At 62.6% G+C, this 20,549-nt stretch overlaps 1 protein-coding gene across 3 annotated transcripts in view; it reads left to right on the forward strand.

The window, feature by feature from the left end:
* The first annotated feature begins 816 nt into the window (after positions 1 to 816).
* Positions 817 to 20,549, forward strand: part of KNDC1 (kinase non-catalytic C-lobe domain containing 1) — a 31,277-nt gene continuing 11,544 nt past the window's right edge. The window contains exons 1-17 of one of the 3 annotated variants that reach the window (XM_070432136.1): positions 817 to 1,060; positions 7,098 to 7,296; positions 7,840 to 7,898; positions 9,811 to 9,957; positions 10,646 to 10,763; positions 11,866 to 12,530; positions 13,415 to 13,529; positions 14,278 to 14,349; positions 14,453 to 14,514; positions 14,902 to 15,060; positions 16,424 to 16,501; positions 17,008 to 17,101; positions 17,629 to 17,791; positions 17,863 to 18,503; positions 18,794 to 18,938; positions 19,349 to 19,446; positions 19,951 to 20,357. In XM_070432136.1, the coding sequence (XP_070288237.1) occupies positions 959 to 1,060; positions 7,098 to 7,296; positions 7,840 to 7,898; positions 9,811 to 9,957; positions 10,646 to 10,763; positions 11,866 to 12,530; positions 13,415 to 13,529; positions 14,278 to 14,349; positions 14,453 to 14,514; positions 14,902 to 15,060; positions 16,424 to 16,501; positions 17,008 to 17,101; positions 17,629 to 17,791; positions 17,863 to 18,503; positions 18,794 to 18,938; positions 19,349 to 19,446; positions 19,951 to 20,357 (3,324 nt within the window). In that variant the 5' untranslated portion in view covers positions 817 to 958. Of the gene's footprint in view, positions 1,061 to 6,688; positions 6,784 to 7,097; positions 7,297 to 7,839; positions 7,899 to 9,810; positions 9,958 to 10,645; positions 10,764 to 11,865; positions 12,531 to 13,414; positions 13,530 to 14,277; positions 14,350 to 14,452; positions 14,515 to 14,901; positions 15,061 to 16,423; positions 16,502 to 17,007; positions 17,102 to 17,628; positions 17,792 to 17,862; positions 18,504 to 18,793; positions 18,939 to 19,348; positions 19,447 to 19,950; positions 20,358 to 20,549 lie in introns of those variants that run through there. The other 2 variants (XM_070432137.1, XM_070432138.1) reach the window with 2 other exon arrangements.

The raw sequence follows: 20,549 nt of genomic DNA on the forward strand, positions 1-20,549 counted from the left end.
GGGGGTTGGGAGGAGGGGAACCTGACTCTTTGCCCAACTGCAGCCCCAGCTTGGGGCAAGGCTCACCTTGGTGGACCCTAATGTGCAGTGAAGGGCTGAAGCGCGGGCCGGCTGGACTGCAAAAGGGGAGGGGTTGTCTGGTCTTTGGGCTTCCGTTCCACTGGCTGGCAAGGTGCGGGTAAAGCTGTAACTGCTGGTCCCCACATGGCGTCCAGGGGACCCTAATTCGAGCGAGGGGGATTGGCCACCCTCCAGCCGCCCGGCCAGGTCCCTGCCAACCCCGTCCCGCCGGCCTGCGCGCCTCTGCGGCCGCCACCCCAGCTGAGACTGCGGCAGCCCCGGCCCAGGCCAGCGGGGACGGGAGCAGGGATCCGATGGAGGGTCGACGACCCACACGGCGCTGTCCTTGGGGTGCGCCGCGGCCCGCGCCCCTCCTGTGCTCGGGTGGGCGCGGACCCCGGCGGCAGCCTGCGGCGCCTCTGGGAACAAATCGCCGGCCGCAGGCTTGGCCCCGCCCCTAAACCTCCCCGGTCCCTCCCCCGCCGGCAGCCCCCTCCCCGCCGCGCATCCACACCCCCGCCCCCCCCAAAAAAAAATCGGCCAACGTGCGTACGCCGGGGAGCCTAGCGCCCGACAAAGTGAGCGCGGCCTGGCGAGTGCCGGGCCCCCGGTGCTGCCCCCAGCCTCTGCCCGGTCCGGGCGGCACTGCGGCAGACGCGCGGGCGGGGCGCACCGAGGCCGGGCGGGCCGGGGCCGCGAGGCGGGGCGGGGCGGTGCGGGGCGCGTTGCCATGGCTCCGGGGCGCGCCTAGCGGGACCCGCTCGTGGAGCCAACCGGGCAGACCTGGGCCCCAGGCCGGGGGGAGGGCCGAGGCGAGGCGGGCCAGGGGCGCCTGCCAGGCGCGGAACGCTGAGCCCAGCAGTGGCCGAGGCCGCAGCGTCGCCGGCGCGCTCGCAAGATGCAGGCCATGGACCCGGCCGCGGCGGATTTTTACGAAGTGGACGGCAAGGATCTAGACTTCTATGACTTCGAACCGCTCCCCACTCTGCCCGAGGACGAGGTGAGACCCCGGCCCCACGGTGGGACCCCCACCTTTCCTGGCGGAGGGTTCCCGGAGAGTCCCCAGGGAAGGTACCTCCCACTCCCCAGGCCCCTGCGCCAGGTCTTGGGGATAGGGGGATCCCCAGCTGGTCTCAACGCCTCCCACCACCCTAAACATTTTCTCCCAGAGGGGGCGGGACCCCTGGCATGCCGCAGGGGACAGCCATATGGGGGCTGTCGCTGGAGCTGATGCTCTGTGGGAGGTGGGCCCTGATTGTCAGGGTTGGGCAGGGGCGTGTGGGGCACGTGGGGGGTAGAGCGCTGTTTCCTCTTTGCAGCTGACCTAGGAGGTCAGCAGGAGGTGCCGGCAGAGCCCAGTCTGGCGGGACTGTTGAGGAGCTGGGGGAGAGGGGGGGGCGTGGAGCGGGGGGGGGGGGGGGGGGTCAGGACTGAGGGCTGCTTCCTGCTCACAAGGGCCCTCACTCAGGTCCCCGAGTGGGCCCCCACCCAAGGTGCACAGGGGTCTCTGTCACATGAGATTTCTGGCCGTTAACTGAGTCAGATGCCCACAAGGCCAGGCTGCCCGTGACTGAGGCAAGCAAGCCATCCCCCACTTGGCTGGGGTTTGTCCCTGTGGCTCTGGCTTCCCCATAGTGTCCCACGGGCTCTGGGTCAAACGAATCAACGGCTAAACAAGCCAGGCCTCTCTGCATGAGAGAGGATCCCAGAGGATGCAGCTGCTCCCAGAGAGACCCTCTGGTCTCCCACGGCTGTGGAGCCTGGGCACGGGGCCTTCCAAGCCTCCAGCAGGCAAAGGCCCGGCTCCCTGGGCTTCCCTGCTCACTGTTGAGGGCCTGCGCCATGCAGCCCAGAGTCGGATGCCGTCCCTCCATGGCTGGTGCTGATGGGGACCCTCCACGTGCCTGTACGGGTGAATCAGACTGGCTGGTGCCTCCAGGGGTAGAGAAGGGATTCATCATACTCCCCGGGGCCTTCCCCCCTTGGCCCAGCCCCAGCCCCAGCCCCAGCCCCTGGAGCTCAGGTTGAAGAAGCTCAGTCCTTCTTTCTGGGTAGCAGTCTGTCTCAGGAAGCTGCTGCTGGCCAGGAGGGGCCGCTGAGCCAGTGCCCGGGGGTGGGTGCTGCCACCCCCACCCAACCCCCGCCCCCCCATGGTGACCTGGATTTGGTGAGAGAAGCTGCAGAGAAGAGAGGCAGGTAATAAATAAACCTTTGGACATCTCCGTGGCTTTGATGGAAGAAGAAAGGGTGCCTGCCCCCTGCCCTAGCCTTCACAGCTCCCCAGAGAACGCATTCAAGTGCATCTGTGAGAAGACTCACCCCTAAACCACCACGCAGACAGAACAAGCCGCCCACACTCCGCCCACACTCGGCCCGCCTCCTCTGTGGCCGAGCACCAAGCAGGACTGGGGCCAAGTAAACAGGACAAGAGCCAGGATTGGACCCAAAGCCACCACCCTGCCACAGTCCTTCCTCCCACCGAGTCCTGACACCTTCTCTTGGGAGGTGTCCATGGCTCCCCTCTGTGCACAGTGCATGGGGTCCCCACTGTCCTGTGACCAAAGCCTCCAGGGGACCGGGGGTGCACAGTGGTCCCACTGCTGAGCATCCAGCAGGAATGTCCGGGGGCTCTTCCGACTTCTCGCCCCTCTGAAAAATCAGGTGCTGCCTCCAGGTGTGTCCCACAGAGCAGGAGGCTGGCCTAGAGCAGGCCTCACCTGTCCCTGGAACACACCAGGTCCAGACTGCACGCCACACACACTCAGCTTGGTCGCTGTTGCAGGTCTTAAATCTACATCAGGGACACGTGACACTGCCTGCCACAGCGATACCTAGTCAGGTGGCATCCGGAGAGCCATCTTGTGCAAGGTGAGGGAGGAGCCAGGCTGTGTCACCTGGGCAGGCTTGCTGAAGGAGCCTGGAGAGCCAGGACAGCCAGGACATGGGCCGCCCCAGGGAGGAACAGTGGCCACCAGACCCAGGACACCAGCAGACCTCAGGAGACACAGGAGTTGGCCACTTACTGTAACGGACTGTACAGTGAGGTCAAGAAATAGAACTCCATGGAGCCCCAGGAGCCCCTCCCCAGTGTCACCAAGAAAATCCAAATAGCCCATGAACACATGAAAAGATGTTTGACTTTATTATAAAAGGGGATAGGAAATACCCGCACTGTGAGTACCTCTCCAGGTTGGCAAGGCCCAAAAATCCGGACGGCGGCCCTCCCTCCCTGCTGGGGGAGCAGAGGAGAACGGTCTTTGTCAAACAGCTTGGCGTTCGGTGTGAAGTGGAGACGCCACAGCCTGTGTCCAGCAGTTTCTCTGGTGGGTGCTGGTGGGTGCCGGCGGGTGGGAGAACTCGACTGGAAACCCCCGAGGCATATGGTGAGGGGCTGGCACCACCAGCAACGCCCTGGAGGATGCAGCCCGGCTGGTCCCTGGTCTCCTGCAGGCAGCACCCTGTACAAGCAAAGGACAGGGTTTCGGGGTCAGGCAGAGCGGCCAGTCAGGCAGGACAGTGGCTGCAGGAGAGGCAGACGCCAGCCATCGGGAGGCAGGTGGTACCACTGCCTGCCAGGGGCCTTGGAGCGGCAAGAAGGAGAGCAGGCTCGGACAGGAAGATGGCGCACCAGTTTAGGGATTGGCGGGAGTGGGAGGGGGAGAGGGGGTGAAAGGGGGCAGGGTGTCTCCTGGTCCCCAGACCCCCTTTGAGGAGTAAGGAGCATTCTTATCCCTGCCCCGTACAGCAAGAATCTCCCAGCATCTGTGGGCTGAGTACTGGGCTTGGGGATTCGAAGGCAGATGGGGACCTTGTCGCTGCCCAGAGGAGCACACAGCTGGGGGTGCCCTAGAAAGGAGTGACATTCCCGCTGTGCCCTAGGGGGTCCATGTGACGTCTCTAAGGAAATGAGCTCAGAGCAGCAGGCAGCTGGAGAACCATGGAGAGCTTCCGGGGAGGTGAGAGTTACGCGTGGGGGGCTCTAGGGCAAATAGGCAGACCCCCAGCAAGGCACCCTGCAGAGCTCCCCACGCCTGTGGGTCTGGCAACTGAAGGGACATCAGCAGGCCTGGGGGTTGTTGACAAACCTCCGAAGTGACTGGGCTTTGTGTTGGCAGGCCCCGTTCCAAGGTTAAAAAATTCATTGGTTATAAGAGAATACCTCTGGGTCCCCATGGAACCCTGGCTCACAGTCTGTGACTGGGTCGACGGCCTCTTTAAGACACAGAAGCCCCTGAATGGGCACTCTGCTGCAACCAGACAGTGGCCCTGGGTGGGAAGCCAGCCCTGCCCAGGGTCCCAGGGACTAGCCGAGGAGGGGCTGCCGTGGGGACAGCCTGCCCTGGGGGCTCGCCTGCACCTGCCTCCTGCACCCCTCCTCCCAGCCGGGACGGGTTGACTTTGTGTCTGCAGTCGCAGGGTGGAGACCTCTCTTGCCTGCCCTGCACGGAACAGGACTTAGGTGGTCACTGCCCTCACACCTACCCCATGGCCCACTCAAGCACTGCCTTGCCGAGGGATGGTGAGGGGTGGGGCGCGAGGCCCAGTGGGGCCCATGGATCGGGACCCCTCAGCATGCAGGAGACCTCCTCTTAGAAGCCAGCCGTGTCCCTGGGCTCTGTCCTGGCCTGTGCCTTGGCCGTCCCCCCCTTCCTGTTGCAACCACGGGGCTTCAGGGGGGCTCAGCCATGTGGAATCAATGACCCATGGATGTCACTTCATAAAATCGCGCAGAGAAGCCCCTGATTAGCTCCTCCTACCATGAATGGGACAGGGGCCACAGGGCAGGGGCTGGGCAGGGCCTGGACCTGAGCAGGAGGTTGGGCAGGAGCACCGTGGGCGCAACTGACCTGGGATCCCCCCTCTTTTGGCAGCACACCCAGTCACCAGCTGTGTGAGCAGTTGGGCCTGCTGGCCACATGGGCACACCCGTGGGTGTGCACAGGGCCCTGTGGGGGACTGGCACAGACTCACGCCATGGGCTGGCCTCATTCTCCTAAAGCACAAACCCACGTGGCCTTTGGGTAGTATATTAGTGTGTGCATAGTGTGTACACATGTATGTGAGTGTGTGCACATTTGTAGAGGTGTGCTCTGTGTAATTGTGTGTGCTGGTATACACATACACGTGTGAATGTACAGGTATGTGTGCGTGTTTTGTGGGTGTGTTTGCAGGTGTGTACTGTGTGTACAGGTGTGCACATATATTTGTGTTGTGTGTATGGATGTGTGGGTGTGCAGGTATGTGTGTGCATGTGTGTGTTTGTGTGTGTTCTGTATAGTGTGGTATCGTGTACGAGCACTGTGTGTGTGTGTGTGTGTGTGTGTGTGTGTGTGCAAGTGTACACATACATTGTGCACTGTGTATACATGTGCACATATATGTGGAGAGTGCAGGTATGAGTGGACATGTTGAGCCAAATCAGAAAGGCCTGTTAGCAGTGAACTCAGGGACACAGCAGGTAGAGGTGGAAGCTGGTGTTTTGGGGCTCCCCCCTCCAACGCCCCACTCTAATGGCTCTGCCTTTTGTCCTGGTTTCTCCTTCTAAAACACCCAGTCACCTTCGCACCGGGATACTTTTCTGGAACCCAGCTAGGGGTTCTTGGCTCTTGGAGCTCTAGGATCGGGTGGCCACTTCTTGAACCAGCTCCCACAAGTCTCCCTTCCCTCATCCACCCCCCACCCCAGCCCCGTAGAAAGAGCCGGAAGTTCCTGGGGAGTGGCGCCATTGGGCCCCTCACCGAGCCCAGAGGAGGAAGCAGATGGTGGCAAATCCCAGCCCTGGTCCCCACTCCCACCACCCCCACTGCCAAGCCCAAAGGCTTAGCCAAGATGCACGAGAGTCGCTGCCTGGTTTTCTGTCCACCTGTCTCTGGTTGAGCCCTTTGTCCTCTTTCCCTGGTACGGGGTCCTTGCAATGCAGGAGGGGAAGTTCAAGGACAGGAGTGTGAGATGCTTTCTAGGATCGACAGCTTGTCTGTGCTTGCAGAGCAGTCCTAGGAGGCCCCCAGGACTGCACTGAGTCTGTGGAGGGACTTGGCCTCTCTTCTGCACCATCCCCCAGCACATCGCTTCCCCACCCCCCAGGTCAACCCCCCTCCTTCTTCCTCAGAGGCCCGTGCCCAGACCCTTTCTAGCCCCACCACCCAGTTCCCAGCCTGGTCCCTCGTCTGCCCTCCCTTCTGGAGCCCAGGTGGTGCACGGACACAGGGACACACAGATGACCAGACGTCAAACAAAAGAACAGAGAAGGGCCTTGAGGTCCAAGGTGGATGTGTGTGTGAGACTGTGTGTGTGTGTGTGTGTGTGTGTGTGTGCGCGTGCACGTGAGTGCATGTGTTGGTATATGTCCGTGTGTGTGCAAGCAGAGGGGCGTTGTGTGCACGTGGCTATGTGTTAGGTGTGAGTGTTGGTGATACGATCACAGCTGAGCTCTTACAGGGTCAGAGGAACCCACTCGGACCTGGAGGGTGACCTGCACGGGGAGGCCCGGGGTCAGGCTGTGCCCGGCGTGTGAGCTGCCTGGAGCAGATGTCCGGCCGCTCTGCAGCCAGCAGGCCCTGTGCGGGCTGGTGCGTGTCCCGTGATTGGCATAATAGCCCTGTGAGTGGCTCCCCGTGCACAGCTGCAGCTTCCTAGGCAGCAACTCCATTCCCAGTTCCAACGTCTCGCTCCTCTGCTCAGACCTAAAACAGCCAGCGCCTCCGTGTCCCCGCGCTGTGTGCGGTGAGCTGTGGGTCAGTGATGTCTTGGCAAGTGGGTGACCCGGCTCGCGGGGCTGCAGGGACCGAGGCACAGGTGCTGGCCCCCAGCGGCACCTGAGCATCTTGCTGAATGCTCTGTGGCTTCTGACATCCAGGAACCGTGCGGTGGTTTCTGTTGGGTTGTGGTTTTTTAAGAAAGCCTTGCCTAAAACCTCCTCCCTGACATAAAATGAAACTGCCACGCGTTGTCTGCCTCCCCAGAATTAGTCTCGCTGGGGGCCTCCCTGGGGAGGAGGGCCTGTGCCCGCACCGGTGTCAGTGAGGCTGTGTTGGCAGGAGAACGTGTCCCTGGCCGACATCCTGTCCCTGCGGGACAGCGGCCTCAGCGAGCAGGAGGCCTGGGCCGTATGCCTGGAGTGCAGCCTGTCCATGAGGAGCGTCGCGCACTCGGCCATCTTCCAGACGCTCTGCATCACGCCCGACACCCTGGCCTTCAACACCAGCGGGAACGTGTGCTTCATGGAGCAGCTCAGTGGTGAGGCCCGGGGCGGGCGGGCAGCTCCGAGAAGGTGCAGAGCCAGTGCAGGGGCCCCTCGCTGGGTGGGGGACAGTCACACACCCAGGTTTCCTCGGTAACCTGATGGGCTCTCTAGCCCCGTGGGCTCGGGCCCTGTTGGTGGGTGCTGGTCTCTGCAGCCCCGTCACACAGCCCTCAAAGGACCCGGAAGGGCCTGCTGCCCTGACCGCAGGGAGGACAGGCCTGGCGCCTCAGCCGGTCCCTGGGGTCCCCCTGGCCCTGCAGCGAATGGGTGCAGGGCCGCCTCCACCCCAGGGAGGGCCCGAGTGGAGGGCCTGGTGCTTCAGCTCTCTGGGAAGACAGCGCCCCTCCTTCCTCTTAGGAGCCTCGTTCCCACACTTGCAGGGAAGGAGGTGGTTTCCTCCCCTCAGGGACCGGGGCAGGGGAGGGGCAGGAGGCAGAATCGGCCCCTGGAGAGCTCGGGGCTGGGGTCCGCTCCGTGCCCAGAGCCGCCTCCTGGCGGGCGGGTGTGTGATCACAGCATCTTCTCTCTTTCCCCAGATGACCCCGAGGGAGCCTTTGTCCCCCCAGAGTTCGATGTGACTGGGAACACTTTCGAGGTAAGTGGCTGCCGGCCTTGGCCGGGCGGGGCCAGCGGGTGGTTAGCAGGGAAGGGCTTCAGCAGGCCTGGGCCCAGGGGCACGCCCACCCGGTCACTCCCGCAGGCAGCTTGGCTCCAGTGACAGCTGGGTGTGCTTCGCGTGTTGTCATTACAGTTGCATGTTCTCTAAAGTGTGAATTGTCTATATTTAACACGTTAAAGTGCCTACAATTACCAGTGGTGGCTGGCGTGTCTCTGAGGATTCGCAGCCTCTGGATGGTAATTCACAGCGTTAGGCAGCCGCACCCACTCACTCCGGCTGCGGCCACCAAGGCCTGCGGGAGGTCCCCCTCAGCTGAGTGGACCCTGGACCCCCTAAGTGCACAGGCACAGGGCTCCCTCTGCACAACGACCCTGCGGCATGATGGGGGGACCTGTCCGTCCACTCAGCGCTGCTGTCCACCGTGTGCCATGCTGGGCTCCGGCCCAGGTGGAGAATGGCACAGAAGCCATTGGTCATGGTATCTTTCTTCATGGCACCCCGTCTCCTAAGATGATGGTGGAGGAAAATGAATCCATCGTTAATAAAGAAACGAGAAATTACAGACTCAAGAATCTTCCCAGTAAAAGTCCATTAGTTTCGTGACATGAGTTTGAATTTTTACCCCAAATAAGAGTTTAGGATTGGCCCTTCCTGTGCTCAATTTTACTTTAAAACAAGCCAGTTCTGGGCCCCTTGCCCTGAGAGGCTGTGTGCGTCCCGGCTCCGTGGACCACAGGACCCGGGCCCATGTGTCTCGGTGGACCCCCTTGTCCGGTCTTGGGGATTTTTGGACCTCACGGGCCAGAACCTTTGGTGTGTACAGTTCCCATTCCTGGTCCATGCGAGGACTGCTTTATTTTTTAATTGTACTTTTGGGAAGGGAGCCGAGCTCCAACACGAACACCCCGGAAGTGGTTCTGTCCCCACCCGCACCCCTGTCCATGGTGACCAGCACCCAACACCATCCCTTCTGCCTCCTCTGTCCTCATTCTCACAAGTATAGATTTCTAAAATCCGCGTTATTTCACTTGTGCTGTTCTTAACTTCATAAAACCTCAGCATGCTGCATGGGATGTTGTGGAACTTCCTTTTATGTTTTTTCTGAGACTCATTCGCATGGTCCTGGGCGAGGCAACACAGCGAATCCTCCAAATCCTCTGCTCTTGGGAGCCCGAGGCAGTCATGCTGGGTCTGGCCCCAGAGGGGATGTGACCATGGACTGGAGTGGGCGCCAGTCAGGAATAGGGGGCTGGGCTGGGGAAGGGAGCACCAGACAGGGTGGCAGGGAGCTTGGCCTTTGGTCAGGGCCCCGACCTCCACGGTGTGGGTGGGTTGACTACCTCTCCAGAGCCACCCGGCCCAGGCCCTCACCTGCCCTCCTACCCTGGCTGTGTGGACCCAGGCGGGTGTCTGAACCCCTCTGGGCTCAGCCTCCTGTTGGTGAAAGGGGCATGGTAAAGCCCCACATGCATTGTGGGATGGTGCCCAGCCACGATGGGGCCTGTCCCAGCGTGCTCAGCCTGAAGAGCCCACACACTCTCACGTACGCAGATAGGAAAACCCTAATTTTCACTCTGGCTCATATCTGATTTTTTAAAAGAAAAGTCTCTGCCCTTCAGAGACACAGCAGCCATCAGGGGAGGACATCCAGGTGTCTGTGCCCGGGAGGGGTCCAGGGTCGCTGGCTGGTACAGCGGGGCCAGTGCAGACTCCAGACCCAAGAGACTGGGGTGCGTGGCTCAGTGCCAGGGCAGTCCACAGTGGGGGAGGTGGCCATAAAGAGCATGTAGGGTCCCCCAAAACATGTTGCTGGCCTGGGAGAGCAGTGGCCATGGGAAAACAGCAACACATGAGCCCGGTGGCACTGACGGGCTCTTTGGTGCCACAGGCTCACATCTACTCTCTGGGGGCCACGCTGAAGGCTGCCCTCGAGTACGTGGCGGAGCCAGAGCCGGAGCCCAGGCTGAGCCGTGACCTGGAGGCGCTGCTGGACCAGATGCAGGCCGAGGACCCTGGGGACCGGCCAGATCTCGAGGTAACTCTTGGGCCATCCCCTCATTTCACCCAGAGGCTGAGCCCCAACACCTCCATGCAGCCTGTGCCTTGGAGCCACATGCATGCACACTCACAAATGCAAACATGCACATACACGCACGTTACACACACGGGGCCTTCCCCTCTGCCCCCCGCTCTGCCCCCATCACACGGGCTCCTCCCCAGGATCTGGTGGCATTGCACTTTGTTTAAATAAGAACTTGGGCCAAAACCGGTTTGGCTCAGTGGATAGAGCATCGGCCTGTGGACTGAAGGGTCCCAGGTTCGATTCCGGTCAAGGGCATGTACCTTGGTTGCGGGCACATCCCCAGTAGGAGATGTGCAGGAGGCAGCTGATCGATGTTTCTAACTCTCTATCTCTCTCCCTTCCTCTCTGTAAAAAATCAATAAAATATATTTTTAAAAAAATAATAAATAAATAAATAAGAACTTGGCTTTCTGCCTTGGCCTGTATGGCTCGGTTGGAGTGTGGCCCCATACACTGAAAGGCGGTAAGTTCAATTCCTGGTCAGGGCACATACCCAGGTTGCGGGTTCTATCCCCAGCCGTGGCCTGTATGGGAGGCAACCAATGAATATTTCTCACATCGATGTCTCTCTCTCTCTCTCTCTCTCTCTCTCTCTCCCATCCTCTCTCAAATCAATTCTGACTCTCGCACCTGTGTGCAGAGCATCATCGCGCTGTGCGAGGAGAAGACACAGCTCATGTCCTCCTGCCGCCTGTGCCGCAACCTCTCGGCCGTCGGGAGGAGGGTGCTCTCCCTCGAGTCCTTCGGAACCTTCCAAGGTGAGCGAGCCACACTCACTCATGCATGTGCCTGCGTACACCCATGCTCCCAGGCATGCACATGTTCTCACACACACTCACACGTGCACATGTGAATACACACAAACATTGACACTGGTCTCACACACACATTCATACCAGTGTACTCACACACCACATACACACCCACTCCCGTGCTCACACACTCAGTCACACACGTAAGCATACACATGTGCAAACGCGTACACACCCATTTATAATGCACACTCATGCAGTGCACACACACGGGGGACAGACTCACGCTGTGCAGACATCATGCTGTTAGAGGTGAGAACCAAGGTCGTGTTGAGAAAAGGCTGGGCTTGGAGCTGGACACCTGTCCCGGTCCCGTGAGCATTTCGGCACAGGGACAGGGGGAGACCATTCCGGTCCCCGCCGCACGCCACATCGGAGGACACGTCACTTCCCGCCGTGCCGGCTGTTGCCGTAGGCCCTGGGTTTCCACGGCTCATGTGGGATTCTAGTCTCAGATGGCGTTTTGAACAAACGCCAGCATCAGCTCTGCCCTGTGCCTGCTGAGGAGGGGCCGTGGAGTCCTCCCCGTGACGCTGTCGGTGACGCTGCAGCACCAGGCCACGCTGTGTGGCTGTCAGAGCCGAGGAAAGAGTCCCCGCGGGAGGGGCGCGTGTCTGGCGGTTCGCAGGGAGACTGCGTGCGTGGAGGCTGCCGCCAGGGCGGGCAGGGCCGCGGCCACAATTTTTCCTTCCTGTGGAGACTCTCACTTGTGTTCTCCTAATAGAACACGATGTGCTTTTTGGATGAGATAATTAGACGGGGCTTAGCAGCCCCTGTGGGCAGCTGGCCTGGCCCAGGGGAGCGGGCAGCCTGTTAATTAGCCAGGATTATGTGATTAACGAGGCAGCGAGGATGTGTCTGGGTTGCTGAGAGAAGAGGCGGCTGGGAGCACCCATCCTGAGGGTCCTGTGCTCAGTCTCTGTGACGGGTGGGGCTGGGGTCCTGCAGGAGCCGGTTCCGAGGTGGCCATGGGCAGGAGTGTTGTGGGGGTGGCTGTCCTGGGCTGGGGCCCTGGCCAGGGGCAGTGATCAGCCCTGCTTTTGCCCAGATATCAGCGAGAGCGCCTGGAGGGGGAGACTTGCTCCAAGAAGTGTGGGGCCCAAGAGGCAGCCTGGGGACCATGGCGCTGACCCGGAGGCCCCACCCGCCCCTCAAGGCCGGCCCCAGACCCCTGCCTGCGACCCCAGGACCCTCTCCTCCAAGCTTCTGCTGTCACCCCCTGCGAAAAACGGAGAAAGCCACATCGGGGAGGGACTGGCCAGCCTGGTCCTGGACGCCCAGCGCCCCACAGAGAGGGGCCGCCTGAGGAAAGTGCAGACGGTCCCCAGGCTCCTGCCCGAGGGCCCCGAGGCCAGCACCCTCTGCCTGCCGCTGACCGGTGTGAAAAACCAGTTGCCCACATTGGAATTCTTCCCTTCAGACCCCGGGAAGGCCTTTCCCGAGAGAAGGAGTGGCCCTTCCAGCTTCAACGGCCAGCCCAAGTCCAGACTGCGGCCGGAGCAGGAGCCTGGGCTCCAGGGGGAAGGGGCTCGGGGGGTGGGTCCCAGTGGGGGCGGGGCGGCTGGGGTGCCTGGCCAGGGCCCTGCAGAGGAATGCCACCCGCCCTGTCCTGAGGACCCTCAAGATGCAGGTGGAGACTCAGGGATGATGTTGGGGGTCGATGAGCAGATTCCAGAAGGAGCCGGAGAGCCGGGCAGTGCAGCCTCGGACGAGGTGGGTGAGGGCGTGTTCTGCATGGCCCGTGGCCAGGGAGGGTCTCCCGGGCCTGGTGCTGCCCCTCGTCAGCAGGGAGGGACAGAGGACTCTGTGAGAACCGTGTCCTGGGAGTTGGGGTACGCTTAGCATCCCCACAGGCACTCTGAGTGGCCCTTTGTGGCCGAGGACACTAGGCGGAGCCCGGTCAAACATGCTGTCCTGCTGGGCTCCCAGCAAGTTGCTCCCTGAACTCTATGTCCTCATGAGCTCCGGGGACAAAGCCACCTGGATGGCCATGGCCCAAACCCAGTGTGTCCAGGGACAGCTCCCGGCCCAGCACAGCGGCTGGCAGGGTGGCACGGAAGCCCTCAGTTCCCACCAGGCTTTGTTGGCCCAGGGACTAGGGGGCGGAGTCTTGTTTCCATTTTTATTCACATCTTGACACGCACCTGAGAGTGAGTGATTTACGTGAAAAGCGTGGGAACCGTAAAACAGTTCACCCTGGACTCACTCACCTGAGGCCCAGCCGCCCCACTACGCACAGTGTCCTCCATCCACGCACGTGGCTCCCACCTCTCACCTCTTGTGAAGGATGCTGCTGTGAACGTGGGGGTGCGAACGCCTGTTCTAGACCCAGCTCTCAGTTCTTGGGGTCAATTCCCAGGAGTGGGTTGCCGGGTCCTATGGCCACTCTATTTTCAATGTTTTGAGGAGCCCCAGGCCGCCTCCCATGCGGCTGCTCCTTCACGTCCCACCGCGGTGCACGGGTCCCATCTCCACATCCTCCCAGCACCGGGGAGGTGTGCACGTGGGGACATTCCCCAGCTGATCTGCAGGAGAGGTCTCAAGGGAGGCACATCCCACCGTGTGTGACGTGGTTCTCGCCCTGTCGCCTCCCCCAGGGCGTCTCCCTGCAGGACCTCCTGTCGAAGCTGGGCCGGCCCTTCAAGGAGTACGAGCTGTGGGCTCTGTCCCACGCCTGCCTCAGCGCTGTAGGCACCCACCCCCGGCAGCCAGGTGACACTTGCGCTGCGGTTCCTTGTTCAGCCCATGGACGGCAGTGTCCACACTGTGAGCCAGGAGCACCCGGAGGGGGGGGGCGGGGGGCGGCGTCTGCTCTGGGCTCAGGACCCACAGAGTCAGGGGGCAGCAGGGGGCAGATGCCTAACTGTGGGCCTTAGAGCGGGTGGCCCAGCTGGCTCACACCCTCTCAACAGGGAGACACTGTCCCCAGGGAGGGGAAATGGCCTGCGGGGATGGTAGACATTATACTGCTTTGTGGACCCCAAATCCAACCCTGCGGGGCAGTGTGACAGGGCTGCCCTCGAGTCCCGTGGTCCACTGGCCTTTGAAGTCCGGTCAAGCCGGGCCTCCAGCCTCCTACAGGACCCCTCCTCCCAGGGGTGCAACATGTGGGCATTCCCCCTCACCACGCCCATCACCTCCTCTTTCTTCAGCTCCTTTTTGTTTCCAGCTTCTTGTGTCCAGCAGCCCCAGGCCAGCTCTGGGGCAGGAGGGCTGCTCAGAGGGTCCCTGTGTCCTGTCCCCCAGGGCCGTCTGTCCAGCGCCTCTGGGGAAGGGAGGAGGCCAAGCCAGTGCCCTGGCCCTCTCGCTGCATCCAGTGAGGGACCCAGTGTCCTTGCGTCCCCTGGGTGACCCGAGAGCCTTGGGGTGGCAAGGGGGCTGCCCCACCCACCCACCCCCGGCAGGCCTCTGGGGAGCGGCTCTCTGGGTGAGCCCAGCCCTGACCCGCCTTCCGCTGCAGCCTACCTGTGTCCGGACTCCGTGCTGGTGGCCGAGGATGGGGCCGTGCTGTTCAGGCCGCCCCCTGCCAACGGTGGGTACGGGCGGGCCTGGCTCACCCTCGGCTGTGTTCCCACATCGACCACCAACCTCCGAGGCGGGAAGGAGAGCTCAGCGGGTTTGGGTTTCTCTCTTAGGCACCTCCAACTCGTTCTTCCTGGCCCCTGAGGTGGCAGAGCAGCAGCTGGTGACTGAGAAGGTGCCTGGCCCCATCCCCTTCCCGTGGCCTCCTGCCCACCCCTCCCCACCCTGTGATGCCACCCACTTCTGTCCTGAGAGCCTGAGGGGGAAGGAAGGTATGGGCACTGGCTCAGGGGGGCCCTGGCAGCCCAGTGCAGCACGTGCGTCCATCCCCCCGGCTTTGCCTGACCTGGGCAGCCTCCCCAGCAGGTGCCTCACGGGCTCTGGTGGTGTCACCCCAAGAGAGGACTCTGCATGGACAGCTCAGGGCCTGTGGGCACTGGTTAAACACGCACCTGGGGGCTCGGGGCTCCGGGCTTCGAGGTGCCGGCGGGGTCCAGACAGGGACGGCTCCGTGGGGACGGAGACTGGTCTGCTGAGCACGGCTGGCTTCTCTCGTCCCCAGGCCTCAGTGTACTGTGTGGCCGCAGTGCTGTGGATGGCGGCCAAGTTCAGCGTCCCCCAAGACCACAAGCTGGCCCTGCCACGCAGGCTCAAGACCCTCCTCCTGGAAATGGCCAGGCGCAGTGCCCAGGAGCGGCCGTCTGTGGCCGAGGCCGTCAAGGTAACCTGGCCGTTGGGCACAGCTGGCATCCAGGGCCTGGGTGGTGCCCACAAGGAAGAGACTTCTTATTTCCAGGAAAAGTCGGCGTTGGGCAGGGAGGGCACGGGTGTCCTTTGTGGAGGGCCCATCCCCCAGCATTGCCCCCAGACCACCTGGTCAGAGAGTGGGCAGGGTTGTCCTGGGGCCAGCCCAGACCCCTGCCCTTAAGCCCGGCCAGAGAGGAGCAGAGCACCCCGCTCATCGGAGTCCTCCCACCTCCTCTTCCTGGGGTTCGGGGCCGTGGGGCGCCACGTGACAAGTGCAGGGGAGCCCCGCTATTGTTTCCCTGATTGCGGGGGGGTGGGGGAGGGAGCCACAGGACCTTGAAGGAGAAGCTGTGTGCAGACTGGGAGGAGACAGCTTTGCAGCTGCCTGCCCCTGACTGCCGTCAACTGAGGCCCACACCAATGTTCAGAAGGGGCGCGAGCTGTCCCAGATATCAGAGTGTTTGCTTGTGGAGTGAGCAGCTTGACTGAGAGGCAAGTGTTTCTTCCTGGAAGGCACAGATCAATTGACAGACACCTGCTGAGAACCCCACGGGGCTCAGAGGCCTGGCTGCATTTATGCCACAGGGGCTGCTGCCTGTTGTCAAGGTCATGGCGGGCTCAGGGCTGCCGGGGTGAGATTACCTTCGCTGTCATTGCAGTTTTTGTCTGTCTCAGGTTCCAATCCTGGGGTTGTTTTGTGGGTGTGAGCTGACTGGTTCTGGGCTGCCAGCTCTGTAGCATCACCCTTTCCTGTGGTTCTTAGAGGGATGGCTGGGAAGGGCATGTTCCTCGTGTCCCCATCTCAGCACTGGGCACCAGACACCCTGCCCCTCCATGCAAGTGGCTTTCAGCAAGGCAGGGTGGGGAGAGGCCATGGCCATTTCCGTCCAGTTATTTTGTTTTATTTCAGAGAGGAAGGGAGAGGGAGACAGAAATAGAAATGTCAGTGATGAGAGAGAATCATCGATAGGCTGCCTCCTGCACACCCCCTTCTGGGGATCGAGCCTGCAACCCAGGCATGTGCCCTGACGGGGAATCAAACCATGACCTCCTGGTTCATTGGTCGATGCTCAACCACTGAGCCACATTGGCTGGGCTGTCCGGATTTTATTCCTACAGAGGACACCCAGGAGGACAGCCTGTAGGTGTGCGGACGCTGACACTGATCACAGGCTGCCTGCACCTGGCCGTCCCCGGGGTCTTCCTGCAGGGGAGCCCTGAGCCCCTCCGCCGCGCCCTCGCTGACGGGCTCCTGTCCAGCCTGGCGGGAAATGGGCTGGTGGCCAAGCCGCCCACTTCTCCGCGTGTTGGACATGTGGCCGTGTCCTTGCTTTCAGATATGTGGCAGTTACCTCCTTCAGCGAGGCATGGACAGCAGAAAGATTTTAGCGCACCTGAGGGCATCCACCTGTAAGGTAAGGGGGCAACTTCCAAGGCTCAGGTGCGAGCCCCAGAACCTGCCCTGGGGCGCTGGGGAGACGCGGTCCCTGTTCCCACTGTCTGTGTACAGAGTGTAGGGGAGGGGGTAACTGACACATTCTCAGCCTTTCTCACCGTCTTGAACAGCAGCCCCACGCCCTGACCCACTGGCCCAGGGCAGGGGATGGGGCTCACCCCAGGTGGCCTGCACACTGGCCCTCAGGTAGCTGCATCATTTACACACGTCCCTGTCGGCTCCCCAGGCAGCTGACCGGCGCAGGCCACCTCAGGGTCCCTGGGTCAGCAGACAGGCACCCGCCACCCACCAGGGTCTGGGACGGTGCACAGCCTTCCTGAGCCCTAGAAACCGACCAGCGCTTGTGGAATCGGATGCAAGTGCCCTGGAGGCTCTGCGAGGCGGCTGAGGCTGGAGCGAGGGGTTGAGAGTGAGCCTTGGGCCTCTGCTGTCGCCTCACCGGGGGCCCGTGTCCGTCTGCCCCAGGTTTACCAGGAGGAAGAGACCATCGGTCTCCAAAGTGTGTTCTCGGTGATTGAACTGACCCCCAGCGCAGCACCAGCTCCCAGGTCCAGCTCAGGTGAGTCCCCCGGGACCAGCCCATCCTGCCCCGGGGCCCCTGCTGTCCACCAGAGTGACACTGCCCTGGACATCCCTGGGACCCCCAGCTGCTCTCCCCCTGGCCTCAGTCTCTTCTAAACGCCCCGTTGCTCAGCCTTCAGCCCTAAATTCTCTCCCATCTTACCAGCCGCCGGAACAGCAGCTCCACCCGCCTCCTCTCCCACCCTCTCCTGTGTTCACATCGCCGACCCCCTAGTTGTTGTCCTGCTCCGTCCCCTCCACAGAGCCCACTGTGTCCTGTCTCCACGGCACCTACCCCATCCTGCCTGTGGCGGGTCCTCGGGGTTTTCATGGCCCCAGCCTCCCTGAGCAGCGTCCCCAGCCTCCCTCCCAGCTCCAGCCGCTCTGGGCTCAGCCTCCGCGAAGTCTCCCTTCCCCTTGTGCCGGGAGGTCCCAGTGCGCTTGGGGATGGTGGGAGGGGTCACCGCACCCCCTCAGAGCTGGAGGAGCCATCCCCCCACCCACACTCACCCCAAGTTTGTCCAGGCTTCGTGCAGGTCAGCGGTGACACCAGACTCGTGGCTGTGCAGGGGCCTGCGCCCGATCCACCCTCCTGCTGCGAGGGGGCCTTGGAGCTGCCCGAAGCGTTCGCCTCCCCAGCCAGGCACTTCAAGCCCATCGTCCTCGCACCCGACGCAGGTGCGGCCAGGTGAGTGGCAGGTGTGGCCAGGAGCCGGCTGGGCCCAGGAGCCCCTCCTGAGTGCTCTCTCCTGCTCACAGGGAGGTACTTGCCAGGTCGGGGCCGGCAGAGAGGCCAGAGGAGAGGAAAGGCAGGTTGGATGGGGACATTGATGAGAAGAAGGTGCCTGAGGCCCACGCAGTGGCCACCAGCTTGGAGACACCTGACCAGAAGGCGCCTGGACCCAGCTCATGTGGCACAGCCCCAGGACCCCCAGGAGAGTTGGTGCTGAGAGGGTCAGCCCAGGGGTGCCCCTGCCCCCCAGCTCCCACCTCCTCAGCGATGCCCCAGGAGGGAGGGCTGGAGGAGCGGGTCCCACCTGGAGCCACTTCCAGAGGCCTGGGGCCCCGCACCCCAGAGCCCACCGCAGCTCGCCAGGGCCTGCATCACCCGGCCAAGCCGCCCAGGAGCAAGGCCACCAAGGGCCCCAGCCAGGAGCCCCAGGGCCCACCATTCAGCCCCTCCCTGGCCAAGGCGAGTCCAGACAGCCCCAAGGGTGCCCCAGACAGTCACCCCGAGCAACCCCGGCCAGCAGACCGCAAGCTGTGTCCATCCAGTGTGGACGCCTCCCCCGCCCCCAAGAGCACGGCCTGCCCGTCCCTGCAGGAGGCCACGCGCCTCATCCAGGAGGAGTTCGCCTTCGACGGCTACCTGGACAACGGGCTGGAGGCGCTGATCATGGGTACTGGGGGCCACCAGGGCCGAGAGGTGCCCTGGGACCAGGGAGTGGCAGGGGACGCAGTGCACGGGCGGAGGGTCGGCATGAGGGGTGCCTCGGTCACCACAAAGAGGGGCCCCAATCATCTGTCTGCACAAAGAGCCAGTGAGCAGAGCCAGCCCCCACGGGTCCTCTGGCAGCCAAGAGGGTCTCAGAGCCCAGCCCGAGACCAGCCTCATTTGCGCAGAAAGTGAGGGGACCCCCAAAATTGCTCCCCCACATTTTAACTTGCCTCTATCGATGTGTAAAACCAGGGGAATATATTTACGCCTTGAAAGATCTCACCTACGCCACTTTCTGCGGGGCCATATCAGAGAAGTTTTGTGACCTCTACTGGGGGGAGAAGCTGCTGCAGAATCTTTTCAAAGTGGTGAACGAGAGGACGTCGCCCCCCAGAAAGTGAGTGCCCCTCCTCGGGCCCCAGGCTCCCCCTCCCAGGTCCCTGAGGCAGACCCTGTGTCCACTGGCCGCTTCCTTCTCCCGCCTCTCCTCACCCCAGCACTCAGCTCCACACCCTCCCCACAGGGCTGCTCAGTGAGGGCCCCTCTCATGGCCCCAAGCCCACCCTGCTCCCCCAGCTTCCGGTTCTAGCACCTGGTCCCTTAGGGAGGGAGGGGGGCCCATGGGGTCACAGGGGGCCAGGAGGCAGATCTCCCAGCTCAGGGACCAGCTGGAGGAGGCAAATAACCGGGAGCCCCACAGGCAAGTTTCCCTGGGAGGCGGTGCAGAGGGAACCTGCGGTGCTGCAGGGGCGGGGAGTCCAGGGGATGGGGTCCTGGAGGCTCCAGTGTCCTCCATTCTGGTGGCAGCACCTCCGACGAGGCTGGGTCACAGCCCGAGGGCGGCCAGGCCAGCGCACGAAGCGGTTGCTCACCGTCCAGCAAAGGGCCCTTGCTTCGAGGAGCAGGTGAGTCATGTGGGCGGGGGGCGGGGGGGCCACTTTCCACAGCAGGTTCATCTCGACCCTCCCTATGTGGCTGGACAGTTACAGGAAAGGCTTCCTTTGTTCTCCTCCCCTGGGGGGTCTGTACTGTACAGGGGGATAGGTGAGGTGACAAGCGGGTGCCCAGGTGGCCTTGGGCCCCTCACCCCCTTTCACCCCCTTTCACCGCATGCACCTGAGGATGACACATCACCTGTCCTGACCTGCCCTCTGCACTCACTTTATTGTGTCCGTCTATTTGCGCGCGGTTGAGGGTTCCCTCAGTCTCCACTGTCAAGTTCGCCCCCACGTGACAGCTGGGTTTTCGAGGACCCTTGTGGCTCCTCTTGAGCAGAAGTGGGGGTGCCTGAACACCCCGAAGAGCCTCATGTCCCTGACCGGGTGCAAGTAGCCTCTCAGGAAACAGTCCGTGGCGGACCCTCTGCGTGACCTGCAGCTGCTGCCCCCAACCCTCTGTCCTCTGTCCAGGGAAGGACATGCCGGCCGCTCACAGCAGCAGAGCCCCCTGCCCACCCCCCTCGCTGTCCGACATGGACTCGGATGAGCTGTCCCGAGGCAACTTGGAGGTGGGATTTTGGCCTCAGAAGTCGGTAAAAGCCGAGAGGGAGCAGCCGCCTGGGACCCCGGCGGACCAGCCGCAGGCAGGGTGCCCAGAGCCGGCCAGAGGGACCCCGGACGTGGAGGCAGCGGCCCAGCTGGCCAGGCCCAAGGACGGTGGCCCAGTTGTGAACCCGGGCGCGGCCGAGTTCCAGAGCTGCAGCCCCGGCTGGAGCAGCGCCTTCTACGAGGCCGACTGCTTTGGCACCGACGTCCACAACTACGTGAAGGAGCTGGAGGGGCAGAAGGCCGGTGGGGCCCCCGACACCTCAAGCCCGGTGAGTGCGGGGCCTCCGTCCACACCCGGGTTGGGGGAGGGGGCTGAGTCCAAGCAAGAGTTCTTCTCTCAGGTGACCAAGGGCCCCTCCCTGTGTCTCCCACTCCCAGCACCCCACTCACCCCCCATGACCCCACGCCAGCTAGAGCGCCGTGCCCTCCCGTGCTCATCTGCACGTGTCCTCCACATTTTG

Source organism: Myotis yumanensis, unplaced genomic scaffold, assembly GCF_028538775.1.
Source record: "Myotis yumanensis isolate MYYU_CA2020_CCGP unplaced genomic scaffold, mMyoYum1.0.hap1 SCAF_13, whole genome shotgun sequence".
Lineage (NCBI taxonomy): Eukaryota > Metazoa > Chordata > Mammalia > Chiroptera > Vespertilionidae > Myotis > Myotis yumanensis.